The 23,905-nt window shown below is 37.6% G+C and overlaps 1 protein-coding gene and 1 non-coding gene across 3 annotated transcripts; both read right to left on the reverse strand.

Moving 5' to 3' along the window:
- Nucleotides 1–2,281: 2,281 nt before the first annotated feature.
- Nucleotides 2,282–3,522, reverse strand: LOC118481875 (G-type lectin S-receptor-like serine/threonine-protein kinase At1g34300). Of its 2 annotated transcripts, none has more exons than XM_035977188.1 (2): nt 3,373–3,522; nt 2,282–3,095 (listed from the first exon to the last, which is right to left on the reverse strand). In XM_035977188.1, the coding sequence occupies exons 1-2, from the start codon at nt 3,479–3,481 to the stop codon at nt 2,404–2,406; spliced, it is 801 nt and encodes a 266-aa protein (XP_035833081.1). In that variant the 5' UTR covers nt 3,482–3,522; the 3' UTR covers nt 2,282–2,403. The 2 variants fall into 2 exon arrangements, with proteins under 2 accessions (XP_035833081.1, XP_035833080.1); XM_035977187.1 differs by having other exon boundaries at nt 3,346–3,522.
- A 15,393-nt stretch (nt 3,523–18,915) lies between these two features.
- On the reverse strand, nt 18,916–19,022 carry LOC118482502. The gene has a single exon (XR_004868536.1). It is a non-coding gene; the product is annotated as a small nucleolar RNA R71 (small nucleolar RNA).
- Between the last annotated feature and the right edge of the window lie 4,883 nt (nt 19,023–23,905).

The following is a 23,905-nucleotide window of genomic DNA, read 5'->3' on the forward strand; positions in this document are numbered from 1 at the left end:
CTGATGATGATCTTATTTGATTGTGGATTGTACAATTTGTAACCTTTGCTATTCTCGCTATACCCAACGAAAACTGTTTTTTCTGTTTTCTTATCCAGTTTATCACGACGTTGCTTAGGTATGTGAACATATGCCAGACAACCGAATACCTTAAGGTGTTCCACATTCGGTTTGTTCCCATTCCAAGCTTCATAGGGAGTAATATTTGGCCTAGTCTTTGTTACTGTTCGGTTTAAAATGTAAGTAGCACATGCCACGGCTTCTGCCCAATAACAATTTGGTAACTCCTTTGCATTCATCATGCTTCTGCTCAGTTCCATAAGTGTTCTGTTCTTTCTCTCGGCTACCCCATTTTGCTGGGGGGAATAACTATTGGTGAGTTGATGCCGTATACAATTTACTTTCAGATACTCTTGAAATGCATTGCTGCAATACTCTCCACCTCGATCAGATCTTAGTGTTTTAATTAAGTGATCTGATTGTTTCTCGTTTAATGCTTTGAACCTTTTGAAATAATTCAATGCCTCTGACTTATACTTTAAAAAATATACCCATGATTTCCTTGTGTAATCATCGATAAAGGTGATAAAATACCTGCATCCTCCTATCGACTCAGTTCTCATTGGCCCACATATGTCTGAGTGCACCAATTGTAAAGGTTTACTAGCTTGCCACATTGCTTTTCTTGGAAATGTTTTCTTTGTTTGCTTTCCTGAAATACATCCCTCACATAAGCTTTCTTGTTTCATAATTTTAGGCAATCCGAAGACAAGACCTTTGTTTTCCATGTTAATTAGCGTGTCTACATTCACATGACCATATCTTTTGTGCCACAAGATTGACGTGTCTTTTGTTGTCATAGTCATTGCAAAATTTATATCGCTGTCGAGATGAAGAGGGAACATCTTATTACTCGTCATTCTAATTTCTCCGATGACTTCACTTTCTGCATCTTTTATGATACATCGATCCTTTTGAAATAAGATCGTATACCCTTTGTTTATCAGTTGCCCTACGCTCAAAAGATTATGCTTTAAGCCTTTCACGTAAAATACATTGGGTATTTTCCGAGTCCGTCCTTTGATAGAAACTGACACCTCTCCGCTACCGATTACTTCCAGCCGTTTATCATCGCCTGTTCTCACTTCTTTCTTAAGCGATTCATCCAGATTTATAAATAGATCCCTGTTTCCTGTCATATGATTACTACAGCCGCTGTCAAGATACCAGCAATCCTCTTTGACTGCTTCCTCCACATTGAAGATCATGAACATTGTATCTTCATGTTCAACAATATCACCGTCTTTATGTATCAAGGCATTATCAGGCTTCTCACTCTCATCCTTACGCTTGCAAAACTTGGTTGTATGTCCAAGTCTTTGACAAGCGTAACATCTAATAGAATTCCAGTTTCGACCCTTTCCTTTACTGCGTCCCCTCCCTGCTCCTTCATTCCGAGTCTGTGTATATCTATCTTGGATAGAGTTTTGGACTTGGAATGCATGTTCTATTGGAGCATCATCATAACGCTTTAATCTCAGTTCATGAGATTGAAGAATTCCCATTAATTCTTCGGTCGAAACATCCCCTAGATTTTTCGTTTCCTCTATCGTAATCACTACTGACTCGAAATTTCGAGTCAAACTACGCAGGATCTTCTCTACTACATGTTGTTCACTAATATTATCTTCATTCATTCGTAACTGATTCACTATTGTTATCGTTCGATTAAAATATTCTTCAATCGATTCCCCTTCTTTCATATTAAGTGCATCGAATTCACAACGTAAAGATTGAAGTTTGATTGTTTTTACCCGAGTTTCTCCTCTGTAGGATTTGTGTAAGATATCCCATGCTTCTTTCGATGTCTTTGCAAGTGCAATTCGTTCGAATATCGTGTCGTTTACTGACTGATAGATAATATGTAATGCCCGCTTATCCTTCTTGACTGATTCTCGGTATGTTGCAGTCGCTTCGTCTGTTGGATTTGTGCCCAGTTCTTTAATTCCTTCATCAATGATATTCCACAGTTCTTGTGATTCGAATAAAACTTTGATTTGAATGTGCCAATGATAATAATTTTGGCCGGTAAGTTTGGGAATTTGCGTTTGAATCCCTTGTGCCTGATTCATACTTGATTGTTTCAAACTTTGTGATTTCGCGGATACGATCGATGTGGCTCTGATACCACTTTGTTAGATTTCTAGAATTCTGAATTTAGGGTTTCTGGGAACGATGAAGGTTTTGTTCATAAAATGAATTGATAAAAAACGAGAATGTTGTTATACAGAATATATACATCGAACACTTTGAGCGGTGGTAACCGCTCTTTCTGACTTACACTAAAAAAAAACTTATAATAATAATAATATTAATACTATCTAGCTTATAATATATTTATGTCTAACACTCAGGAGCTGCATAGCCTGGGGTACCTCGTCCTGCTGTCATAGTTATATGGGTCTTATCCCTATTGCAAAGTTTGGCCAAACCAAAATCGGCTACTTTTGCACAAAATTTTGAATCCAAGAGTATATTTCCTGGTTTAATATCATAGTGAACTATTCTTTGAGCACATTCTTCATGCAAGTACGCGATGCCTCTCGCAGTTCCCACCGCAATTTCATGAAGCTTGTCGAACCCCATCATATCTCCTTTGTTCGCTTTAAACAAGTGATTATCCAACGAGCCGTTAACCATGAACTCGTATACAAGAGCTATTAAACTGGATTCAAAGCAAAACCCATAAAGTCTAACAAGATTAAAGTGATGGGTTCTTCCCATAGTACTTACTTCTGCCATGAATTGTTCCTCTATTCGCTTGTTAGAGGCTCCATTTAGTACTTTCACAGCTACAGACTTGTTGTTGCTAATGATTCCCTTGTAAACTGTCCCGAAGCCCCCTGAACCTAGCATGATGCTGAAGTTATCTGTAGCTATTCTTAGTTGTTGATAGGTGAACCGGGTGGGCTTTTCCTTTTCAATGTCATCAAGGAACTGGACCATGGCCAGGGAATTAAACCGAGATTCATCATTCTCTAATTCCTCCGCCTTCTTTTCCGTGGAGTTTGCATTTGATGAGAACAGACAACATACTGCATAGATCAATGAGATATCACTAAATTATAAATACTGTATAGTAATGTAAAGACCCCGAGATCTATGGACGTAATTTTTAAAAGACTTAGTTTTGCTATTCAAAAAAGCTAGGGTAGAGGCGCAGCTTGTTGCCCGTTTACCATCTATCTCGATGTAAATTTATTACTTAAAATTATATATTAATACATATCTCAATGAGTATGGTTCCCTCTATATTTTTTTACCTGATGGTACGATCCAACTTACCTAACAATAGAATAAAACCAAACATACCAACAATGAGCCAAATAGGATCATGAGAAGAAGAATCTAGAGTATAAACATCATCTACGTTATCATATAAATCGCCAGGAAGAGGAGAAGGAGAAGGAGAATAAGACATAATAGTAAGAACTTGGAAATGCAAACAATTACAAAACAGGAAACTTCTTTATAGAGTGTTTCGAAGCAATACATGTTGTTTAATTAAGAAAGGTGTCATTTAAATCTTTCACGTCAACTCTGGTGAAGTCGTCACTAATTAGAGACCATGCATTGATGCATTGCCAAGAAGGCAAGAATCATATACTTTTTTGATTCATTTATTAAGGCGCGTTGGACCACATCCGGAGGACCACATCAGGATTCATCACCAATTAAGAGTTAAGTTGTACAAGACAATGAGGCAGGGGTGGAGTGGTTGGTGAAAGACTTGATTTTACTTGTGACCGAGGTTTGACTCTCACTCTTCCTATTATTTTATGCGGCATCCAGGTGAAGGGCGAATACGGGTGACGCCGGTTCGTCTTAGATTGGAGGCAAGGTTTTACCAATTATTCCACTGTCGTGCCTTCGAGCGGGTGGAGGTCGGGTTTCCGCGCATCTGAGAGATCCAAGGGGCTGGCGGCGGTCGAGTAGTCGACCTTGGTCATAGCGCCCGGTGTCACGGTGGTTGGCACGTCGTTCCTTGCCGTTCAAAAAAAAAGTTCACGAACAAACAACCTTATCGTACAAAACGTACGAAAGGCATGAAAAAACAAAACAAAAAACACGGTGACATTTTTGTATTTATTTGCTTGTAGGGTAATTATCAAAATTACTCTACAAATGATCTTATAGGATAATTTTGATCTTGTAGAGTAATTTTGTAAGATGTTCTTGTAGAGTAATTTTGATCTTGTAGGGTTATTTTGTAAAATATTCTTATAGTGTAATTTTGAAACTTGCAGAGTAATTTTGATACACTTGTAGAGTAATTATGATACTCTACAAAATTACCCTACAAGGTCAAATTTATCTTACAAGATTAAAATTACCATACAACATCATTTATAGAGTAATTATGATACTTTACAAGATCAAAATTACCCTACAAAAACATCTTACAAAATTACCCTACAAGATCATTTGAAAAGGTAATTTTGATAATTACTCTACGAGTAAATAATTACGAATATGTCACCGCATTTTTTTACCTTTTCACCATATTCGTACGTTTCGTATGATAAGGGTATTTGTATTTGATCTTTTGTCATAAATTAATATACTAGGTTTGTGCCCCGCTCGTGTTGTGGGGCGGTAAGCTGAATATTTCTCAGTTTGATAACATGTGTGCATGTGTTTCGGATACTTGTGCATACTACTCATAACACAATCTAAATATACATTAATACGTGGATAAAAAATATGAGCGTCACATAATTTTCTTTTAACTAAGTTTAGGAATTATAGAGTAACTTTATTAAAGTCCAGTAGTAGCAACGTTTGTCCACAAATAGTAAACAGTCACTATTACCCAAGTTGGTTCGTCATAGTAGCAAGGGAAAAAGGCTAAAAGATGAAATACTAAAAGAAATAAGAGTAGAGAGGCTAAACATATATACTACCAAAGTTAAGTAGAGTGACTAAGCACGTATTTACACAATGTTAACTAATAAAAAGAAAGCTTTTTGATAATAAATAGGTTAAAAACATATATTAGCGAAATTGAAGGTTTAAAAGTAGAATACAAAATATTTAAGGTTGTGTTAAATATACCAAAAGTCAACCTTTCAGAAGAGAGAATAGTGGACAGGAGAAAAAAAAAGGTTGACATTAATTACCCAAAGTATTAATTACCTAATATTTTTATTTTATTTTTAATTATTAATTACAATCATTAGCTTTTATCTTTTATATTATTTTTTAAGTGAACATAAAGTATTTTTTGTACAATCCAACTTTTATGTAATGAGCTTTTTTAATCTTTGTTATAACACACAGACTTGACAAATGTTTTTGAATAAATTATTCAACTTTTAAACCAATCAAGTTGAATAAAAAGTGGTCTGAAATGTGTAAAAATGTTAAAAGACAACAGTTTATCATATAAATGTTTTAGTTTTATTTAATTTAAGATGGTTAATATATAAAGCTATTGTAACACCTCGAAAATTTATGTCCAATTAAGTATCGACACGTGTCATGAGCTTTAAACGTGTAAAAGATTACTTATGAAGGACTAAAGTTGACAAACAAAGAAAGCATGTGAATATAAGGGTTCAAAATGTCAACAATGAATAAATATACTTCACAATAGCCCCACATGATATTTATACCCTTAAACGAATAAATCATGGATCATACGAAGCTAATTGTGAAAGAAAGTGAGAAATTACAAACTACAGGGGTTAAATGTGTCAACATGTTTAAAGTATACCTCTGAGAGAACTTTTAGCAAACCCGAAGCTTTGTAATGATTAATTATACTCACGAGAATAAGTGATAAAAATTTCACAAGGTTTCGATAAAGTATGAGAAAGTTATGACAATATCCGTATACGAGGGGTTAAAAGCGTCAACGTTGGTATTTAAGACTTTTCGGTGATCATATGAATAACCGGGGACTTAACAAAGTTGGTTTATGACTTGGGGTCCTTAAAAGTCAAGTTAGAGGGCCAAAAGTGCACTAAAACAAGTTAAAAACGAGTTTAGAAGGACCAGGGACCTAAAATGCAATATTTGCAAACTTGTTGACCGGAGCCAACCTTGACACGGGCCGCGTAAGACCATGCCCAAGCCTTATGTAACGCCCTGCGTTTTCAAACATCCTACATTTAGAAACCTTACGTGAAATTCTATCTTTGGAAATATTGTGTTCTTATAACCATTCTTTCATCGTAATCGTTGTAAAATACGGAACTTGCTTCGTAAATAAAACTTGTACATTACACTTTTTACCCAGTTAAATAATGTTTTATTTCATATTTCACCTTGTTACAAGTTAGGGGAAACATTGTTGCATATAATTACACAACTTAATTAACAAAATTACTCATTATAATGTTTTAAAAAAATAAAAAAATAAAGAAATATGGCAGCCCCAATTCAGCAAAATTCAGCCCCATATAGTTGGGTTTTGTGGGCTAGTTTCAAGGTGTAACCCCTTCTAAACACTTCCAAAGCCTAACCCATTGAAACCCTAATCCTTCCCCCTATAAATACCACTTATAACCAGCCTCCCTACCACTTTTGCAACCTTAAAAACTCACAAAACATCCACCAAACCGTAGCTGAAAGCAAGGGTTCGAGTAGATTGACACCCCTTCACGAAAATGAGCATAACTCACTCAATTCTTATCCGATTCACTCGATTCTTTTTCCTACTTGCTTTTATAATCATGGGGTTCGATTCCTAGACTTCTCCTTGGAGAAATCAGACCTGGAAATGCCCCGAAATCGTCCATAAACTTTCTGTTTGTTTTTATGTTCATCAAAAACTTGTTTAAACCTATGTAACTTGTGTTCAACACATCTCATACCTATGTCCTAATGCTTACAAATTATCCCATGGTTGGTTAAGCTTAAAAACAAGGTTGAGACATTTAAAATCAGAGGATTAAACCTCATAAACTTTGTGTTTTGTTTAGGGTTTCAACCCACAAATCATGTCAAACATAGCCTTTGATACATGAGTGATTATGGAACAACTTGGGTTGTCCTACATACAATCCTCACATGATTTGATGATTTCTCAATAGTTAGGTTGTTTATGTTATTGTGCAAATCCTAGTTCGTGACCCTCCTTGGTTGTTGTTACACCAAGTGAAGTGGTGAACATTCAAGGGGTTCCTAAATGGAAGCATGTCCTTCCTACCCCATACATGACATCTATGATAACACGAGGTGCCTAAATGAAGATTCTAATCTTCTACCTCCTACTTGAATTATTGGACTAAATAATATGTAGTACTTAACCTAGATATATATATACACTCATTCGAACCTTTAATGTTGAACTCATGTTTATATGTTAAAGTAGTAGAACATCACCTAAGACCTAAACCTTGTTGTGATTCTTATGGGTGTTCAACTTATGAAAATATTATCATAACCCTTGTGGTTACCAAGTGTCATACAAGTGTTATGGGTTGAAGATGATTACTTTCACATGCTATTCTCATATCTTACTTTTATGCTGTTTTTAAATACCGAATCTCGACTCTAAGCATACATGAACTTTAACCCTACACATTCAACCTTCTAACCTCATCAACTCGTCAACAATTGGATAATCGGAAAACATATGCAAACTTTGTGAGTATACTCGTACTTTCCCACTTTTTACTTTTACCACTTTTGGGGTATAACATGTTTACCTATTGAAACTTACACATGAACTTTTGTCTAAACACATGAACATTCCCATAACATGCTTGTATATGTGATGACTTGATACTTTAAATTTGGGTGATTCTTATGTGTTGAACTTATCATTAACTTCGTACGAGCCAAACCTTGACATATGTAGCGCTATAGGATTAACGACCCGCCTCTACTGAAACTTTGGTTATGTCATGAGCAAGTTGCGTTTTCTTGGTTTGATATGTTAGACACATGCCATATTTAATGTTTATCTTGAATCGCATGCTTGCTATGAGGAATTGTTCACACTTTTATCTTATGCTATGTATGTACCAAACTTGTATACTCGCCTTTGCTTTTGCATTGAATTATTTTAAACATGTTACAGGTTGATGAGGACGATGCTAAGAAAAGAAATAGCGTTGATGCCTAGATACACATATAGACGTTAGGGTTTAATATGTTGTATCAAATTTTGTTATGTTATCATGTTGTTTCGTTAAACTTGTTGTATTTGAATTTCTTGTAATGTTGACTATTTGAAGTTATGAAATGAAATGAAATTTGGATTTTCTAAATATTGTCACAAATAGCGTTATGATGTCTCTAGCAATCTTCACACTTCGTCTCATCCCGATGTTTCCGCCATTGGTTGGGGTGTGACAGATTGGTATCAGAGCCATAACTATAGGGAATTAGGAAAAGTAGGAATGCTTTAGCCTAGTCTATAGTTTTAGAGGCTTATTCTTATGTTTTACTTGAAACTACTTGCATGCTACCTTATTTGCTCTTATTTATTCTCTTTTGATCTTTTAAGCATATATTTCGCTTATGTGTTAACACTTGACATGCTATACTTGCTTTATTATGTGCTAATACATGTTTTATTGTCCCACTCATTATGTGCTATTCTTAATATGCTTCATTGTGAGTTTATATTTGTTGTTTATTCCTTTAACATACTCTTTCCCTCATGCATTTTACTCGACTATTCTAAATCCGTAAACACTCGAGACGAATTCACCAAAATAGGCGTGAAACCCACAATTTGGTGAACGACACTCAATCTACATATTCTTTTTTACACGAGATATCGCCATTAAGCTAGGAGTGAAATCCACATCTTAATGGTAAAACTCAAATTTCAAATTCTAGTGGACCCTCGTCAACATGTCGAAATTAAATTTTGACCCGACGAGTACCAACCACACTTAGGATACGAAATCGTCAAGTTAGGGGTGAAACCCGCACCTTGTCGACTAGTTCCACTCCTTGGTATTTTTTTTTATAAATCCCGCCAAGTCTCGAAATTTCGATTGATTTGGGACATGTAGTAACCGGAAGGGTAAATACCGTTAACCGACTTGTCGGCGAGAATATTTTACCTATTAGGCCAAAGCATGCTCCTCAAATTCAAAAGACTTTTCGACCACTTTGGTTAGTCAAAGTTCCGTTTGGAACCATCCAAATTTTGATCAACATGTGTTCCTAATATTTATTTTATACGATGCAATCTTTCAAACTCGAGTATACTTTCGATATTCTCTTTTCATGCACACAACATATTGAACCTTTTCCATACATTTATATATATGCAAGATTTCATATAATATAATTTCATATTCCTTGTAACGACGAGTGGAGACATATCATTAAGATTGGAGTGATTTCCTTACCTTGACGACTAACTCCACTCCCCTTTTTCTTAAAAAAAACGACATCACCAACGAGTTAGGGGTGATTCCCTTACTTAGGTGACCGTTACCCAAAACTTCTCTTTCAAAATATTTTATTATGCCAAACCCGATCATGTTTTATACCTAAATCATTTATCATTATTCAAAATACCTACTTATACCGATTTCAAAATACATTGTTTATCAAACGTACTTCTTATTCTACCATCCATTTTCGCTCAAATCATATACACGAGATTCTTAATCATGTCTTTACCGTTTTACTACACGAATTTCCAAACCTTACGAAATGCTACCTATCAATTAATCGGTCTAATGAATCTCTTGCCCATGAACTTCACATCTGATTTATTAACTGAAACACGTTCACATTATATCATCATACTAGAGACTTCCACTCTTAATCGAAATCAAACTAACCTTTCTCAATTACTTATAAGACCTCATAGATGTTATATGACCGTTTACCAAATACTCTTTCCAACATCAATAAATCCTTTGTTAAAATTATTTTTAAACAATCACTAAGTTCTTTACTAAATTTCTTTTCTAAGGGTCGACATTTTCACAAGAACTTTCAAAGTCCAAAATTTTCATGTTTTGATGCAAATGAAACAAACCCATTATTTAAAAAAAAAAAAAAAAAAAACCTTCTCTACAACGCTTAACTCGTCATCCCAAATTTCAAAACACGTGGGCTAGAAGACTTCATGGGGACCGACAATTTTCAACATACGTGAACTCCTTTTTTTTAAACAAAAGTAGCATTTCAATCATTACAAAATACGTTAAGCATGACCAATGAGTACTTTATGTTCCTTTACATATACAAACTATATTCTACCTTTCAAACCAAGCTCAATCTAATTTTGATTCGACAAACTCAACGTTTTGTTTAAACAACTATACATGCACATCATCATACACATTTTAGTCGATATCTCGCGATAACATCATTTATATCGTTCGTATCTACATACTTAACCTTTTTTTTTCTCCGCAATGTCTCAACGTACACCATATACGCAATATTTATTTTTCATACCTACACCTATGTTCATACGTTTTATGCTTGTACTCATACACATACTACTTATACGTTTTACGCTTCTGCTTGTACACATACTACTTACACGTTTTATGTTTATGCTCATACATACATGCGTACTCATACTTAAACTTATGCTCATACTTTCATCCTTACTCATGATTCGTACATTCGTACCTATACGCGAGCGTAATCCGAGGGATTCGCTTACGTGGGTCCCATACATGCTTAAACATAAACATGGTTACATACGACATTCTTCTACGTACACATTCTTATTTTCAAATTCATGTATACCTTGATTCATACACAACTAGTACAAGCTATGTGGATCATGCGACAATCAGTATAATCGCGGGTGCACACGGGATTATAGTGATAGGCGTATGAGAACCATAGAGTGTACTACTGTGTATGGTAAGACACGGAACGTAACATGGCCCCGAGTAACGAAACGGACGTAATGTGGTTAAAACATGGTGGATACGCCGCTGGTACTTCCTATATATAAGTGTTTTCACCATGTTACCAAACTTTCGTAAAACGTGCCATGAGAAATTCAGTGTTTTACAGACCTCTTGGACCTAATACAAGCTTTAAGCAACTCACAAACACATTATGTCCGATTATCCATGACGAGACTTCATCCTTAACATGCTACTTTCATCTATCTAATGCTCATATCATTCGTATACTTGCGTTCATTTAGTGTCAATCGTTCGCCCCATGCTCCTATTTCCTTCCTTTCATACGAACCTCGTTCACAATCAAGCTCGTTTAAGCATTCAAATCCTAATTTATCTTATCACCCTTAGAACTTTCTGATTTTTAGCCATTTCAAATCGTTTTACCTATACCTGTTTACCCCTGCTTATGCCTCAAACCCATTTCGGCTCGACAAATCATTTTACAAACTTATCTTTATCTTCCCAAATCTCGTACTTTTCAAAACGTTTCAAAATCTCAAGTCTCGAACTGTTACCAAAACTCTTTAAATCTACCTCTAAAATAAATTTCGGGACGAAATTTCCTAAAGGAGGGGAGACTGTAACGCTCTGCGTTTTCAAACATCCTACATTTAGAAACCTTACGTGAAATTCTATCTTTGGAAATATTGTGTTCTTATAACCATTCTTTCATCGTAATCGTTGTAAAATACGGAACTTGCTTCGTAAATAAAACTTGTACATTACACTTTTTACCTAGTTAAATAATGTTTTATTTCATATTTCACCTTGTTACAAGTTAGGGGAAACATTGTTACATATTATTACACAACTTAATTAACAAAATTACTCATTATAATGTTTTAAAAAAATAAAAAAATAAAGAAATATGGCAGCCCCAATTCAGCAAAATTCAGCCCCATATAGTTGGGTTTTGTGGGCTAGTTTCAAGGTGTAACCCCTTCTAAACACTTCCAAAGCCTAACCCATTGAAACCCTAATCCTTCCCCCTATAAATACCACTTATAACCAGCCTCCCTACCACTTTTGCAACCCTAAAAACTCACAAAACATCCACCAAACCGTAGCTGAAAGCAAGGGTTCGAGTAGATTGACACCCCTTCACGAAAATGAGCATAACTCACTCAATTCTTATCCGATTCACTCGATTCTTTTTCCTACTTGCTTTTATAATCATGGGGTTCGATTCCTAGACTTCTCCTTGGAGAAATCAGACCTGGAAATGCCCCGAAATCGTCCATAAACTTTCTGTTTGTTTTTATGTTCATCAAAAACTTGTTTAAACCTATGTAACTTGTGTTCAACACATCTCATACCTATGTCCTAATGCTTACAAACTTATCCCATGGTTGGTTAAGCTTAAAAACAAGGTTGAGACATTTAAAATCAGAGGATTAAACCTCATAAACTTGGTGTTTTGTTTAGGGTTTCAACCCACAAATCATGTCAAACATAGCCTTTGATACATGAGTGATTATGGAACAACTTGGGTTGTCCTACATACAATCCTCACATGATTTGATGATTTCTCAATAGTTAGGTTGTTTATGTTATTGTGCAAATCCTAGTTCGTGACCCTCCTTGGTTGTTGTTACACAAGTGAAGTGGTGAACATTCAAGGGGTTCCTAAAATGGAAGCATGTCCTTCTACCCATACATGACATCTATGATAACACGAGGTGCCCTACATGAAGATTCTAATCTTCTACCTCCTACTTGAATTATTGGACTAAATAATATGTAGTACTTAACCTAGATATATATATACACTCATTCGAACCTTTAATGTTGAACTCATGTTTATATGTTAAAGTAGTAGAACATCACCTAAACCTAAACCTTGTTGTGATTCTTATGGGTGTTCAACTCATGAAATATTATCATAACCCTTGTGGTTACCAAGTGTCATACAAGTGTTAATGGGTTGAAGATGATTACTTTTCACATGCTATTCTCATATCTTACTTTTATGCTGTTTTTAAATACTGAATCTCGACTCTAAGCATACATGAACTTTAACCCCTACACATTCAACCTTCTAACCTCATCAACTCGTCAACAATTGGATAATCGGAAAACATATGCAAACTTTGTGAGTATACTCGTACTTTCCCCCTTTTTACTTTTACCAACTTTTGGGGTGTAACATGTTTACCTATTGAAACTTACACATGAACTTTTGTCTAAACACATGAACATTCCCATAACATGCTTGTATATGTGATGACTTGATACTTTAAATTTGGGTGAATTCTTATGTGTTGAACTTATCAATTAACTTCGTACGAGCCAAACCTTGACATATGTAGCGCTATAGGATTAACGACCCACCTCTACTGAAACTTTGGTTATGTCATGAGCAAGTTGCGTTTTCTTGGTTTGATATGTAGACACATGCCATATTTAATGTTTATCTTGAATCGCATGCTTGCTATGAGGAATGTTCACACTTTTATCTTATGCTATGTATGTACCAAACTTGTTATACTCGCCTTTGCTTTTGCATTGAATTATTTTAAACATGTTACAGGTTGATGAGGACGATGCTAAGAAAAGAAATAGCGTTGATGCCTAGATACACATATAGACGTTAGGGTTTAATATGTTGTATCAAATTTGTTATGTTATCATGTTGTTTCGTTAAACTTGTTGTATTTGAATTTCTTGTAATGTTGACTATTTGAAGTTATGAAATGAAATGAAATTTGGATTTTCTAAATATTGTCACAAATAGCGTTATTGATGTCTCTAGCAATCTTCACACTTCGTCTCATCCCGATGTTTCCGCCATTGGTTGGGGGTGGACACCTTACGCGGGCCGCCTGAGTCCACCAGCATCAGAAAAACATTCACAATTGCTTGTTCCAGCCAGTTAGACCGACTTTAAAGTCTGGTTTTCGATTCTAGGGGCTTGTTTGATGGTTTAATAATGGCCTAGGGACACTTGGGATGATCAGGATATCATCCATAGACCTTGTTGGAATGATCTTGAAGCTCTAGAATTCCTATATAAAGGCCACAATTTCAATTGTTCACGTGCTCATTCACTTGCAACAACTTAAGCAATGAATTCTGAAGGTAGCTGGCCTTGGGAGAAGATTGAGAAGTGTAGAAAAGATAGCAAGGACCTTAAGTAAGAACTTTAATCCTTGTTTAGTCCTTTTAATTAGCTTATAGACCAAAAAGTCAAACCGTCGTAATTAAGGTTTGACTTAGTGATTATTCACTAATGGTCCAGTCAATTCTAGAATAAAGAATAGCTTTGAGTTGGTAATTATGTGGGTAAGGTATTATCTGATTCCCACTCTAAGTAGGTCAATTGTCGGGTCAAACTTGATCTTAAAAAGTCAACAGAAAGCAATTTGGCAAATAAACACATAATTAGCAATGTAGAAGCTATGCAACCTGTTTTATCACTCATATAACTTGGTAATTAATGTAAGAACATGTCTAAACATGTTCAACCCGACAATTTTCATTTTAAGCTCGGTTTGGAACCGAAAGTCGCATAAGTGGACTTTTACTTTGACTTTCAGTTCTGACCCATTAGAGCATAGTTTAGGAATGCCTTAGAGCTTTATTAGGACCAAGTTACCTATAGTATAACCCTCTGAGATTATACAACTTGGTTCATTAGTTATCTGATTCATATGCATGCTTCCGTTAAATGCTTAAATGTTGACTATTATGCCATTTTCACCTTAAAACGTGATTTTTGAAAAAGTAAAAGAATAGAAATCTTCATTACTGATTTATAGACTTGTCCCTAAAATTTGACATCAGTTTGAGGTCTAGATTAGGAGTTATGCTCATTAGCGTAAATGAGAAGCTTTTTATTAATTAAACGGCGTAATTGGCATATAGCCTATCTAAACCCAATTTTTAATACCAAACTTTTTACCTACTGATATAAAATAATATTTTGGGATTTTTTGGAGATTTTTATTTATTTTTAGGCTAAGCATAACTTAGAGTTCTAAGCTTAATTCGTAATTGCCGGTTTGCCCTTTTGGGCTATAAAATGAGTTTGCCAAATCCTTTTGACCCCAAACCTTTTGCTACTGATTTTATATGATAAATAAATTATTTTAAGCCCTATGGAATAATAAAAATATCAACTTTTCTTAAAAGCGCCTTTTTACGCGTTTTAAGCGCATAATATGTATAAAAACTATTTCAAACATATAAGGGTTGATGCCTATTGATATTTTTAGTAAATTTTTATATTTTAACAGTAAGCAAAAGTTTTAAACACAGGTTTCCAGTTTTGACCTTTTAGGCTTAAGTGAAATTACCAAAATGCCCATTCGGTGCATAGTATGGTTAGAAATGATAAATTTTCACATATAGGTTATACCCTACTGATATAACTTGGTAAATTAAGTATTTTTACTGATTACATCAGACCTGTAACTCAGATTAATATTTAAAACTCTTTATTAACCTTTTAAAATGACCAAAATGCCCCTACGGGGCATAGTTTGAGTTTAAATTCGTTTTGGGCATGATAGAAGATATCTTACTGATGTCACAACTAGTTAAAGAATAATTAACTTAGGAAACTTGCATATGACTCATTTGGTTACCCGTTACGCACTTTTCGCATTCGGGTCGGCATATGTAACTAGTTTGCATATATTATCCGAAACGGGTCAAACCATATCATTTTCATCTCAAATCCAGAATGTGTTTAGATACCCACATTAAGCAAGTATTCAAGCTTGTTGGGTCAAAACCACATTCTAAACCGGTCTTCGCTTTATCATGCGTTTGAACCGTATCTTCCTTTGAAACTAACCGGTCTAAGTTTAGGCTTAATTAAAGACCCGTTAGGATTCTAATAGGTTATTAAAACCTTCGTTCCAGATTAGGAGCCCAGTAAAAGCTACGTACACTTGTTATTTGTGATTTATACTTTGCTCAGGTAAATACTCTTAACTTATTTTCCCTATACGAGCTTGGGATACGGTATTTATAATAATACCGCTTGGTCGGGTATGTAGTCATTTTAAATCGGATTGTGATTAATGCATTTAATAACCCGTTTTAATCTGTATTATTTGGTGTATGGCCTTTGGGGTTAAATGACCATGTCCCGATATCCTTGGCATCATTCAAAGAAATGGACGCGACCTAAGCACGGGGTGTAGGCGTACACCTGACAGTTGCATTATGTAAAAAACTGGTAATCCACTTAAAGGAATCAACCTTGTTGGGGCATTATACCTGTGGCGTGTCAGTTAGTCTTGTCCGGCCCTACAAACCGGCCCTAATGGACGACAAAATAAGTTAAAATTGTATACAAGATTATTTTTAAATAGTTGTCCCAAGTTATTAAAAGATATTTTTGCCTAAGTGCATTCAAATTAATTCAAACTCTTTTCAAAATGAGTCAGTTAAGTTGTATTTACCAGTGTAAACTGACGTATTTTTCAAAAAGGCTAAGTGCAGGTACTATACGTAATAGGCTGGCTACTGACGGGTGGTCCTTTGGACAACCCTTAAGCACGTTAAAAGATGAAATAATCTTCCATTTAACCGTGTAATTATCTTGAATTAGATAACTACGACGCTTATGTTTCAGGTACGATTTAGGAGCTAAAAGATGGATCAAGGCAGTTTTGGAGGCTTTGGTGGAGAATGGGTCGAGAGAAGAACAAAAGAAAGAACAAAAAAGTTTAGAGCAGCTGAGTACCGTAAATTACGGTTCTACCGTAATTTACGGTAGACCTGATTTCCATTTTATCACCACCGTAACACAGACTGTTGGAGCCGTAACAGATTGATGTCCACCGTAAATTACGGTGGAGCCGTAATTTACGGTGGAGCCTGCGAGGAAAAAATGTAACTGCCATCATATAATCGGTTTTTGAGTGTCTTTTGACATTTATCTCATCATTGGACGGTTCTTGGACACCTTGGGACGAATTTTGGCTTGTGGTGTTTTGTGAACAATTTCAATCATCCGGTTTGTTATTTCGATTCGTATGAACAATAGATTGATGTTGATGATGATTCACCATGCCATGTCCGGCTAAAACTCTTCGGTGATCATCCTAGGTGAATGTTTCTGAAACTTTTGTGTGTTAATTTCCGCATTTCTAGAATGATATCTTTGCGTTGCTTGAATGTCATGGTGTATGTTTGATTGTTTGTAGTTTGTTAATCAATATTGCAATTTCTAGTCTTAATCGTACGTTCTTGGTGCCGTTGGCAACCGAGATATCACGGGAAGGGTTAGGGTTGGTTATTGGTTAATAGGTCATCGGGAAACAACCTCGCGTTATCTAATCCGAGTACTTTGTTCCCTTTTATCACTTCAATCACATATACACGAGTTATGTCTATGTAACTCTTTCTAGCGAAAATTACACACAACTGTTTAAAGAAACTGAAAACCTAGGGTGATCATTGTTCTCTCCTAATTGTTTACAACCACTTTGATTTGAATTAGTTTCTTAATTTAGTTTTCTAAAACAACAAATCCACAATCTTGAATTTTAATTTTCTGCAATTTAGTTTAATATTAGTTTAAATACAAAAAGCTATACAATCGACACATTTTCCACATACTCCCTGAGTTCGATACCCTTTTACCACTAACTACAGTTGTTTGGGGATTAAATTTGCGTGACCCACGACATCACGTCAATTTTTGGCGCCGTTGCCGGGGAGTAAGTGCGCAACGTGTGTTAATTTAATAGTTTTGTTGTTATTTTCGGGTTTTACGCTGGTTGTGTTTAGTGTGCAGGTACTTCAGGTGTATGCATTACTAGAGGCTCTCACAGGTCATCACGCTATCGTTTGATCCGGAAATTGAAAGAACGCTACGACAAAACCGAGTTTTTAGTGCGAGAAAACAAAATCATTGGTTCACCCACTTCACCCATTACACCGAGAAACATAATGGCTGATTCTCAAATTCCACCTACAACCAGTCAATCATCCTCATCCTTTATACCTACTTCCACCCCAACCATCACCAAACACTACATTACCTAATACCACTGCTGAATTTACACCAACCAACTTCCCACCCAACCAATCACCACTCAAACTGAGCCTACCATCACTTACGATCCATCCACCACACCCACCATTATCTCACTTCTTTCCCCCAACCACGGGTCAATCATCATCCACCTTCACAATTGCACCCAATTCAACTATCGTGCATACTACTTCATCTTTTAGACCACAACAACAACAATCGGGCTTTCAATATTCGGACCATCCCATTTGGCAGACCTCGGGAATTCAAGGAGATGGTTATGATGAGGGATTTGAAGATTATGAGGGTTATGAAGATGATGGGTACGGTTATGGAGGTTAGGTGATCAAGGGGAGTTTGGTATTTGCAAAGTCAATCTCAAGGAATGGCAAGCGTTGTGGAATGCCACAACAAAATTATACCACAACAACTTCGGCCAAGACCACAAGGGCCACCAATCCAACAACCCATTCCATTGAAACAAGTTAGGCCACAACATGTACACCCACAATTTTCAAAGGCCGAATCAATTACCCACCGATGCCCCAACAACCAATTGCACCACAAGGGCCTATACCAAGGGACCAATGGGTCCTATTCGTCTAAGGGTTCGATTGGGTTTCCAAGAAGGCATCTTAGGGAACAAGCAAGGGAATAGAGGCACATTTCAGGCCAATCATTACTCAAAACCCTTCACGGTGGTTATCCCTCACAAACAACCAAGGGAGAACTTTTTGAAGTAAGAACAAACTCGTTGCAAAGTTTACCGAAGTACAAAGGGTTAGCAACGGAGGAGCCGTATTTTCCATCTAGAGCCTATGACTCAATTTGCAACACTTTTGGGAGTCAAGGTTTTTCGGCCGTGAGTCAAGTTGGTCTTATTTCAGTTTTCTTTGGAGGATAAGGCAAAAGATGTGGTCTACACTTTGCCTTCGGATATCAATATATACATGGGGGGAGATGCAACAAACCTTTTTGAGCATGAATTTATACACCGCCCAAAGACCAATGATTGTGCGGAAGGGATTGAGAAGCTTTCAACAACAACACGGTGAGATGTTCCATGAGGCGTTTGAGCGTTTTAACATGATGATTAAAAACTGCCCTCATCATGGAATTGAGTTATGGGAGTTGATGAACGCCTTTCATGAGGGGTTGAGTGCCGAAGACGCACGTGATCTAATGTCTATCACCGGAGGGACGTTTGGAACGAACTATGAGAATGAAGATTGGGAGTTTTTGGAAAGCATGGCAACTACATCAAAAAGGAAGGCCCAAGCTTCAAGAAGAGCCTGACCAACCACTAACCGACCACAAGTGCACGCCATAGATGATGGTAATGTTCAAACCACTAACCAAATATATAATGTTTGTGCTTTGTGTAATGAAATAGGTCATGCGGCTTGAAAACTGCCAAGGGATGTTGGAAGGGCAATACGAGGAAGTCCATGCGGTTCAAGGTCAAGGTCAAGGAGGAGGTGGTAGGAACTACAATAACATGAATTCTAATACCTACCACCCCGGATTGAGGAATCACCCGAACTTTAGATATGGGAACCGTCAAATCAAGCGAACCCAAATTTTCAAGGTAGCCAAGGTAATTTTGGTTCACGGCCATCTTACAATAACCAAGGTGGGTACCGAGGCGGGGAATAACCAAGGGTATCAAAAACAATACCAAACGGGTCAAACAAGGGCCTTTCGGGTGGAAACGAGGTGATGGAGATGCTAAAGAGCATGCAAATGGAGATGCAAAAACGGAACCAACTAGACGAAGTGCGAATGCAAAAAGATGAGGTTCGTGAAAAAGCATCCAATCACTAACACCCAAATGGGTCAATTAGCAACCGATGTGGCGGAATTAAAGAAAGGTAAGGGTCAACTTCCAAGCGACACTAAGGTAAACCCTTCACATGTTCGTCACGAGGTAACGTTAATATTAACCATGTTAGTGTTCTAAGAAGTGGGAAAGAGTTTAAGGCCAATTTGTCACCCGAATTGGTCGGGGTGGTTGAGGACATCACGGGAATAGAAAGTGATGATGAACTTTCACCGGTTAAACCAAAAGAACCAATTATTAAAAAACCGGTTTGGGTGAAAGTGAAAAGAATGAAAAAGTTGAGGGTGAACCGAGTCAAGTTCCATTTCCATCGGCCCTACTTGACCCCGGAAAGAAAAATTTTATTGTGTCAAGAGGTCCTCAAAAGGAGGAGATTGTGGGATATGTTCAAACAAGTTAAAATAAATCTCCCACTCCTTGATGCAATAAAACAAGTCCCTGCTTATGCAAATTCTTAAAAGAATATGTACACAAAAAAGGCAAAACAAGAAAAAGTCCTAAGCGGGTGGATTTAACCGGGCAAGTGCAGTGCGGTGTTGAATGGGGAGCTTCCTCCTAAGCTCCAGATCCGGGCACGCCATTGATTAATGTGCAAGTGGGTAATTTTCAAATGGCTAAGGCGTTGCTAGATCTCGGTGCCGGAGTTAGCATTTTACCGGGGGCTTATACGACCAATATGACTTTGGTCCATTAGCAAGGGTGGAGACGACGGTTGTTTTGGCCGATTTGTCTCATAAGTTGCCTCGGGGTATGGTTCAAAATGTTATTGTAAAATTGATGAGTTTTATTACCCGGTGGACTTCTTAGTGTTGGATTACTCATCGGCGGACCCTAAACAACAACAAAACATAATTTTGGGTCGGCCATTTTTAAGCACCGCACATGCTATTATCGATTGTAGATTTGGTACAGTTGATATGGCATTTGGAAACAGAAAAATGCGTTTGAATGTTTTTACTAACAACTCTAATGCTAACGGTGTTGATGAGTGTTTCATGGCAGACATAGTAGATGGATGCAACCCGCATGAGTATGAGGAGGATGGTTTGGATATTTGCCTGTATGACTTTTCTGAACAGGTACATGCTTATGCACTAAGGATTGAAGAGGAAGCACAAGATGCTATGGCAATGAAAGAAGGTAGACCACCGTGGACCCATCAATTCGAGGGTCTACCGGTGGAAATCGATTCGGGTACAAAACCATCGTTGGAGGAACCACCAAAGTTAGAGCTCAAGGACTTGCCTGGCCATTTGAAGTATGTATTTTTAGGGGATAATGACACTTTACCGGTCATTATTGCCTCTAATTTGGAATTGGCACAAGAGCAAGCATTGATGGAGGTGTTAAAAGCGAACAAGGGTGCTATTGGATGGACGATTGCCGACCTCAAAGGAATTAGTCCATCCATCGTCATGCATAAAATTATCACAACCGAAGATGCCAAACCGACACGAGAAGCTCAAAGGCGGTTGAACCCGAACCTAAGGGAGGTAGTAAAAAAAGAGGTAATTAAATGGTTGGATGCGGGAATATATTCCGATTTCGGATAGTGCTTGGGTGAGTCCCACCCAAGTTGTGCCTAAGAAGGCCGGCATTCAAGTAGTCAAGGATGAAAGTGGTGAACAAATTGCCACCCGACCGGTTACCGGGTGGCGGGTGTGTATTGACTACCGGAAATTGAATGCCGCCACTTCTAAGGACCATTTCCCGCTACCTTTTATTGGCCAAATTATTGAAAAATTGTCGGGTCAAAAATGTTATTGCTTCTTAGATGGGTATTCGGGTTATAATCAAATTGCCATACACCCGGATGACCAATGCAAGACCACCTTCACATGTCCATATGGCACCTTTGCCTTTAGGCGAATGCCATTTGGTTTGTGTAATGCTCCGGCAACTTTTCAACGATGTATGATGAGTATTTTCTCGGACATGGTTGGAGAGTCGCTCGAAGTATTCATGGATGACTTCTCCATTTTTGGCACTACTTTTGATGCTTGTCTCAACGAATTGCAAAAGGTTTTGAAAAGGTGCGTTGAGAAAAATTTAGTGCTAAGTTGGGAGAAAAAGTCATTTCATGGTGCAAGAGGGCATTGTGTTGGGGCATGTGATTTCGGAAAGAGGGATGGAGGTGGACAAGGCAAAGATACGGGTAATATCATCTTTGCCACCTCCTAAAAATGTTAAGGGTGTACGGTCATTCTTGGGACACGCGGGTTTTTATCGACGCTTCATTAAGGGTTTTAGTGTTATCACCAAACCCTTATGCAATTTGTTATTAAAAGATGTCCCGTTTGATTTTACTAACGAGTGTATGCAAGCTTTCACTGTTTTGAAGGAACACTTGGTCAAGGCGCCTATCTTGCAACCACCTGATTGGTCAAAGCCGTTCGAGATAATGTGTGATGCAAGCGATACCACTATTGGTGCAGTTTTGGGCCAACGGGTTGACAAGAAGCCGGTGGTTATTATTATGCAAGCAAAACTTTATCCGAAGCGCAACTTAACTACACCACAACCGAGAAGGAATTACTAGCGGTGGTGTATGCTTTGGATAAGTTTCGCTCGTATATTTGGGGAAGCAAGGTAGTGGTTTATTCGGATCATAGTGCGGTTCGGTATTTGATGGAGAAAAAGGATGCGAAGCCGCGTTTGATTCGGTGGGTCTTGTTATTAAAGAGTTCGATTTAGAGATCCGAGACAAGAAGGGAAGTGAGAATGTAGTAGCGGATCATTTGTCTCGAATACCGGTGGAAGGGACCGATGATGCAAGCGAGATTAATGAAAGTTTCCCGATGAACAGTTGTTAGCCGTGTCCACTTTCGTTGCACCGTGGTACGCTCATTACGTTAATTATTTGGCCACGGGTGCCATTCCAACTCATTGGACCAAAAAGCGTCGTCAACAATTCATGGTCCAAGTGAGGCAATACATTTGGGATGAGCCGGATCTTTCAAGATCGGACCGGATCAAGTCATACGGAGGTGTGTGCCCGAGACGGAAGTGTTAGAAATCTTAACTCATGCTCATTCGTCCGCTTGCGGGGGTCATTTTAGTGGGCATAAAACCGGCTATCGGGTACTTTCTTGTGGGTTTTATTGGCCCACTTCTTTAAGGATGCAATTGAGTTCGCCCGAAATTGTGTAAATTGCCAAAAGATGGGTAGCATATCGAAGAGGGATGAGATGCCACTACAACCAATCTTGGTTGTAGAGATATTTGATGTATGGGGAATAGATTTTATGGGTCCGTTTCCGAATTCGAATGGCTTCCTTTATATTCTTGTGGCGGTGGATTATGTCTCGAAGTGGATTGAGGCTATTGCAACACGAACAAACGACCTATTCGTTTTTGTGTAAATTTGATTTCTCTCGCTTTTGGAATCCCGCGGTTATTATCAGCGATGGTGGTTCACATTTCAAAACTTTAACTTCGGAAAATTATTTGAAGATATAGCGTGAACCACCGAGTCGCCACCCTTCCATCCATCAGAACAGTGGACAAGTCGAAGTGTCCAACTGCCAAATCAAGGAGATCCTCATGAAGACGGTAAAACGGATAGAAAGGATTGGTCAAGCAAGTTTGATGCTTTGTGGGCGTACCGTACGGCCTACAAGACTCCGATTGGCACAACACCTTACCGGATGGTGTATGGTAAGGGTTGTCACTTGCCAATGGAATTGGCACATCGGGCGCATGGTGCAGGCGATCAAGACAGTAAACGCGGATTACGATGAGGCGGGAAAGTTGAGAAGTTACAATTAAGCGAGATAGAAGAGATTCGAGATGAAGCGTACGAATGTGCATCGGCTTACAAGGATAAATTAAAGAAAGTACATGATGCGAAGTTGCGCAAGAAAACGTTCGAAGTGGGGCAGAAAGTTTGGTTGTACAACTCTCGATTGAAAATGTTCGCGGGCAAACTTAAAAGCAAATGGATGGGTCCGTATGTTATTCGAAGAGTTGGGCGATTTGGTGATGTGGACATCCAAGATGAGCAAACGTTGAAACAACAAACGGTGAACGGTCACCGCTTGAAGCCGTACTTGGAAGGAAATGACATCAACAACTTGGAGCTTGACAAAGCGGGCTACATCTTACGCCCGGTCGAGGAGGAACAACCATGAGAGGCCCAGGTTTGGTGGTAGTGTACATAGT

Source organism: Helianthus annuus, chromosome 9 (genome assembly GCF_002127325.2).
Source record: "Helianthus annuus cultivar XRQ/B chromosome 9, HanXRQr2.0-SUNRISE, whole genome shotgun sequence".
Taxonomy (NCBI): Eukaryota; Viridiplantae; Streptophyta; class Magnoliopsida; order Asterales; family Asteraceae; genus Helianthus; species Helianthus annuus.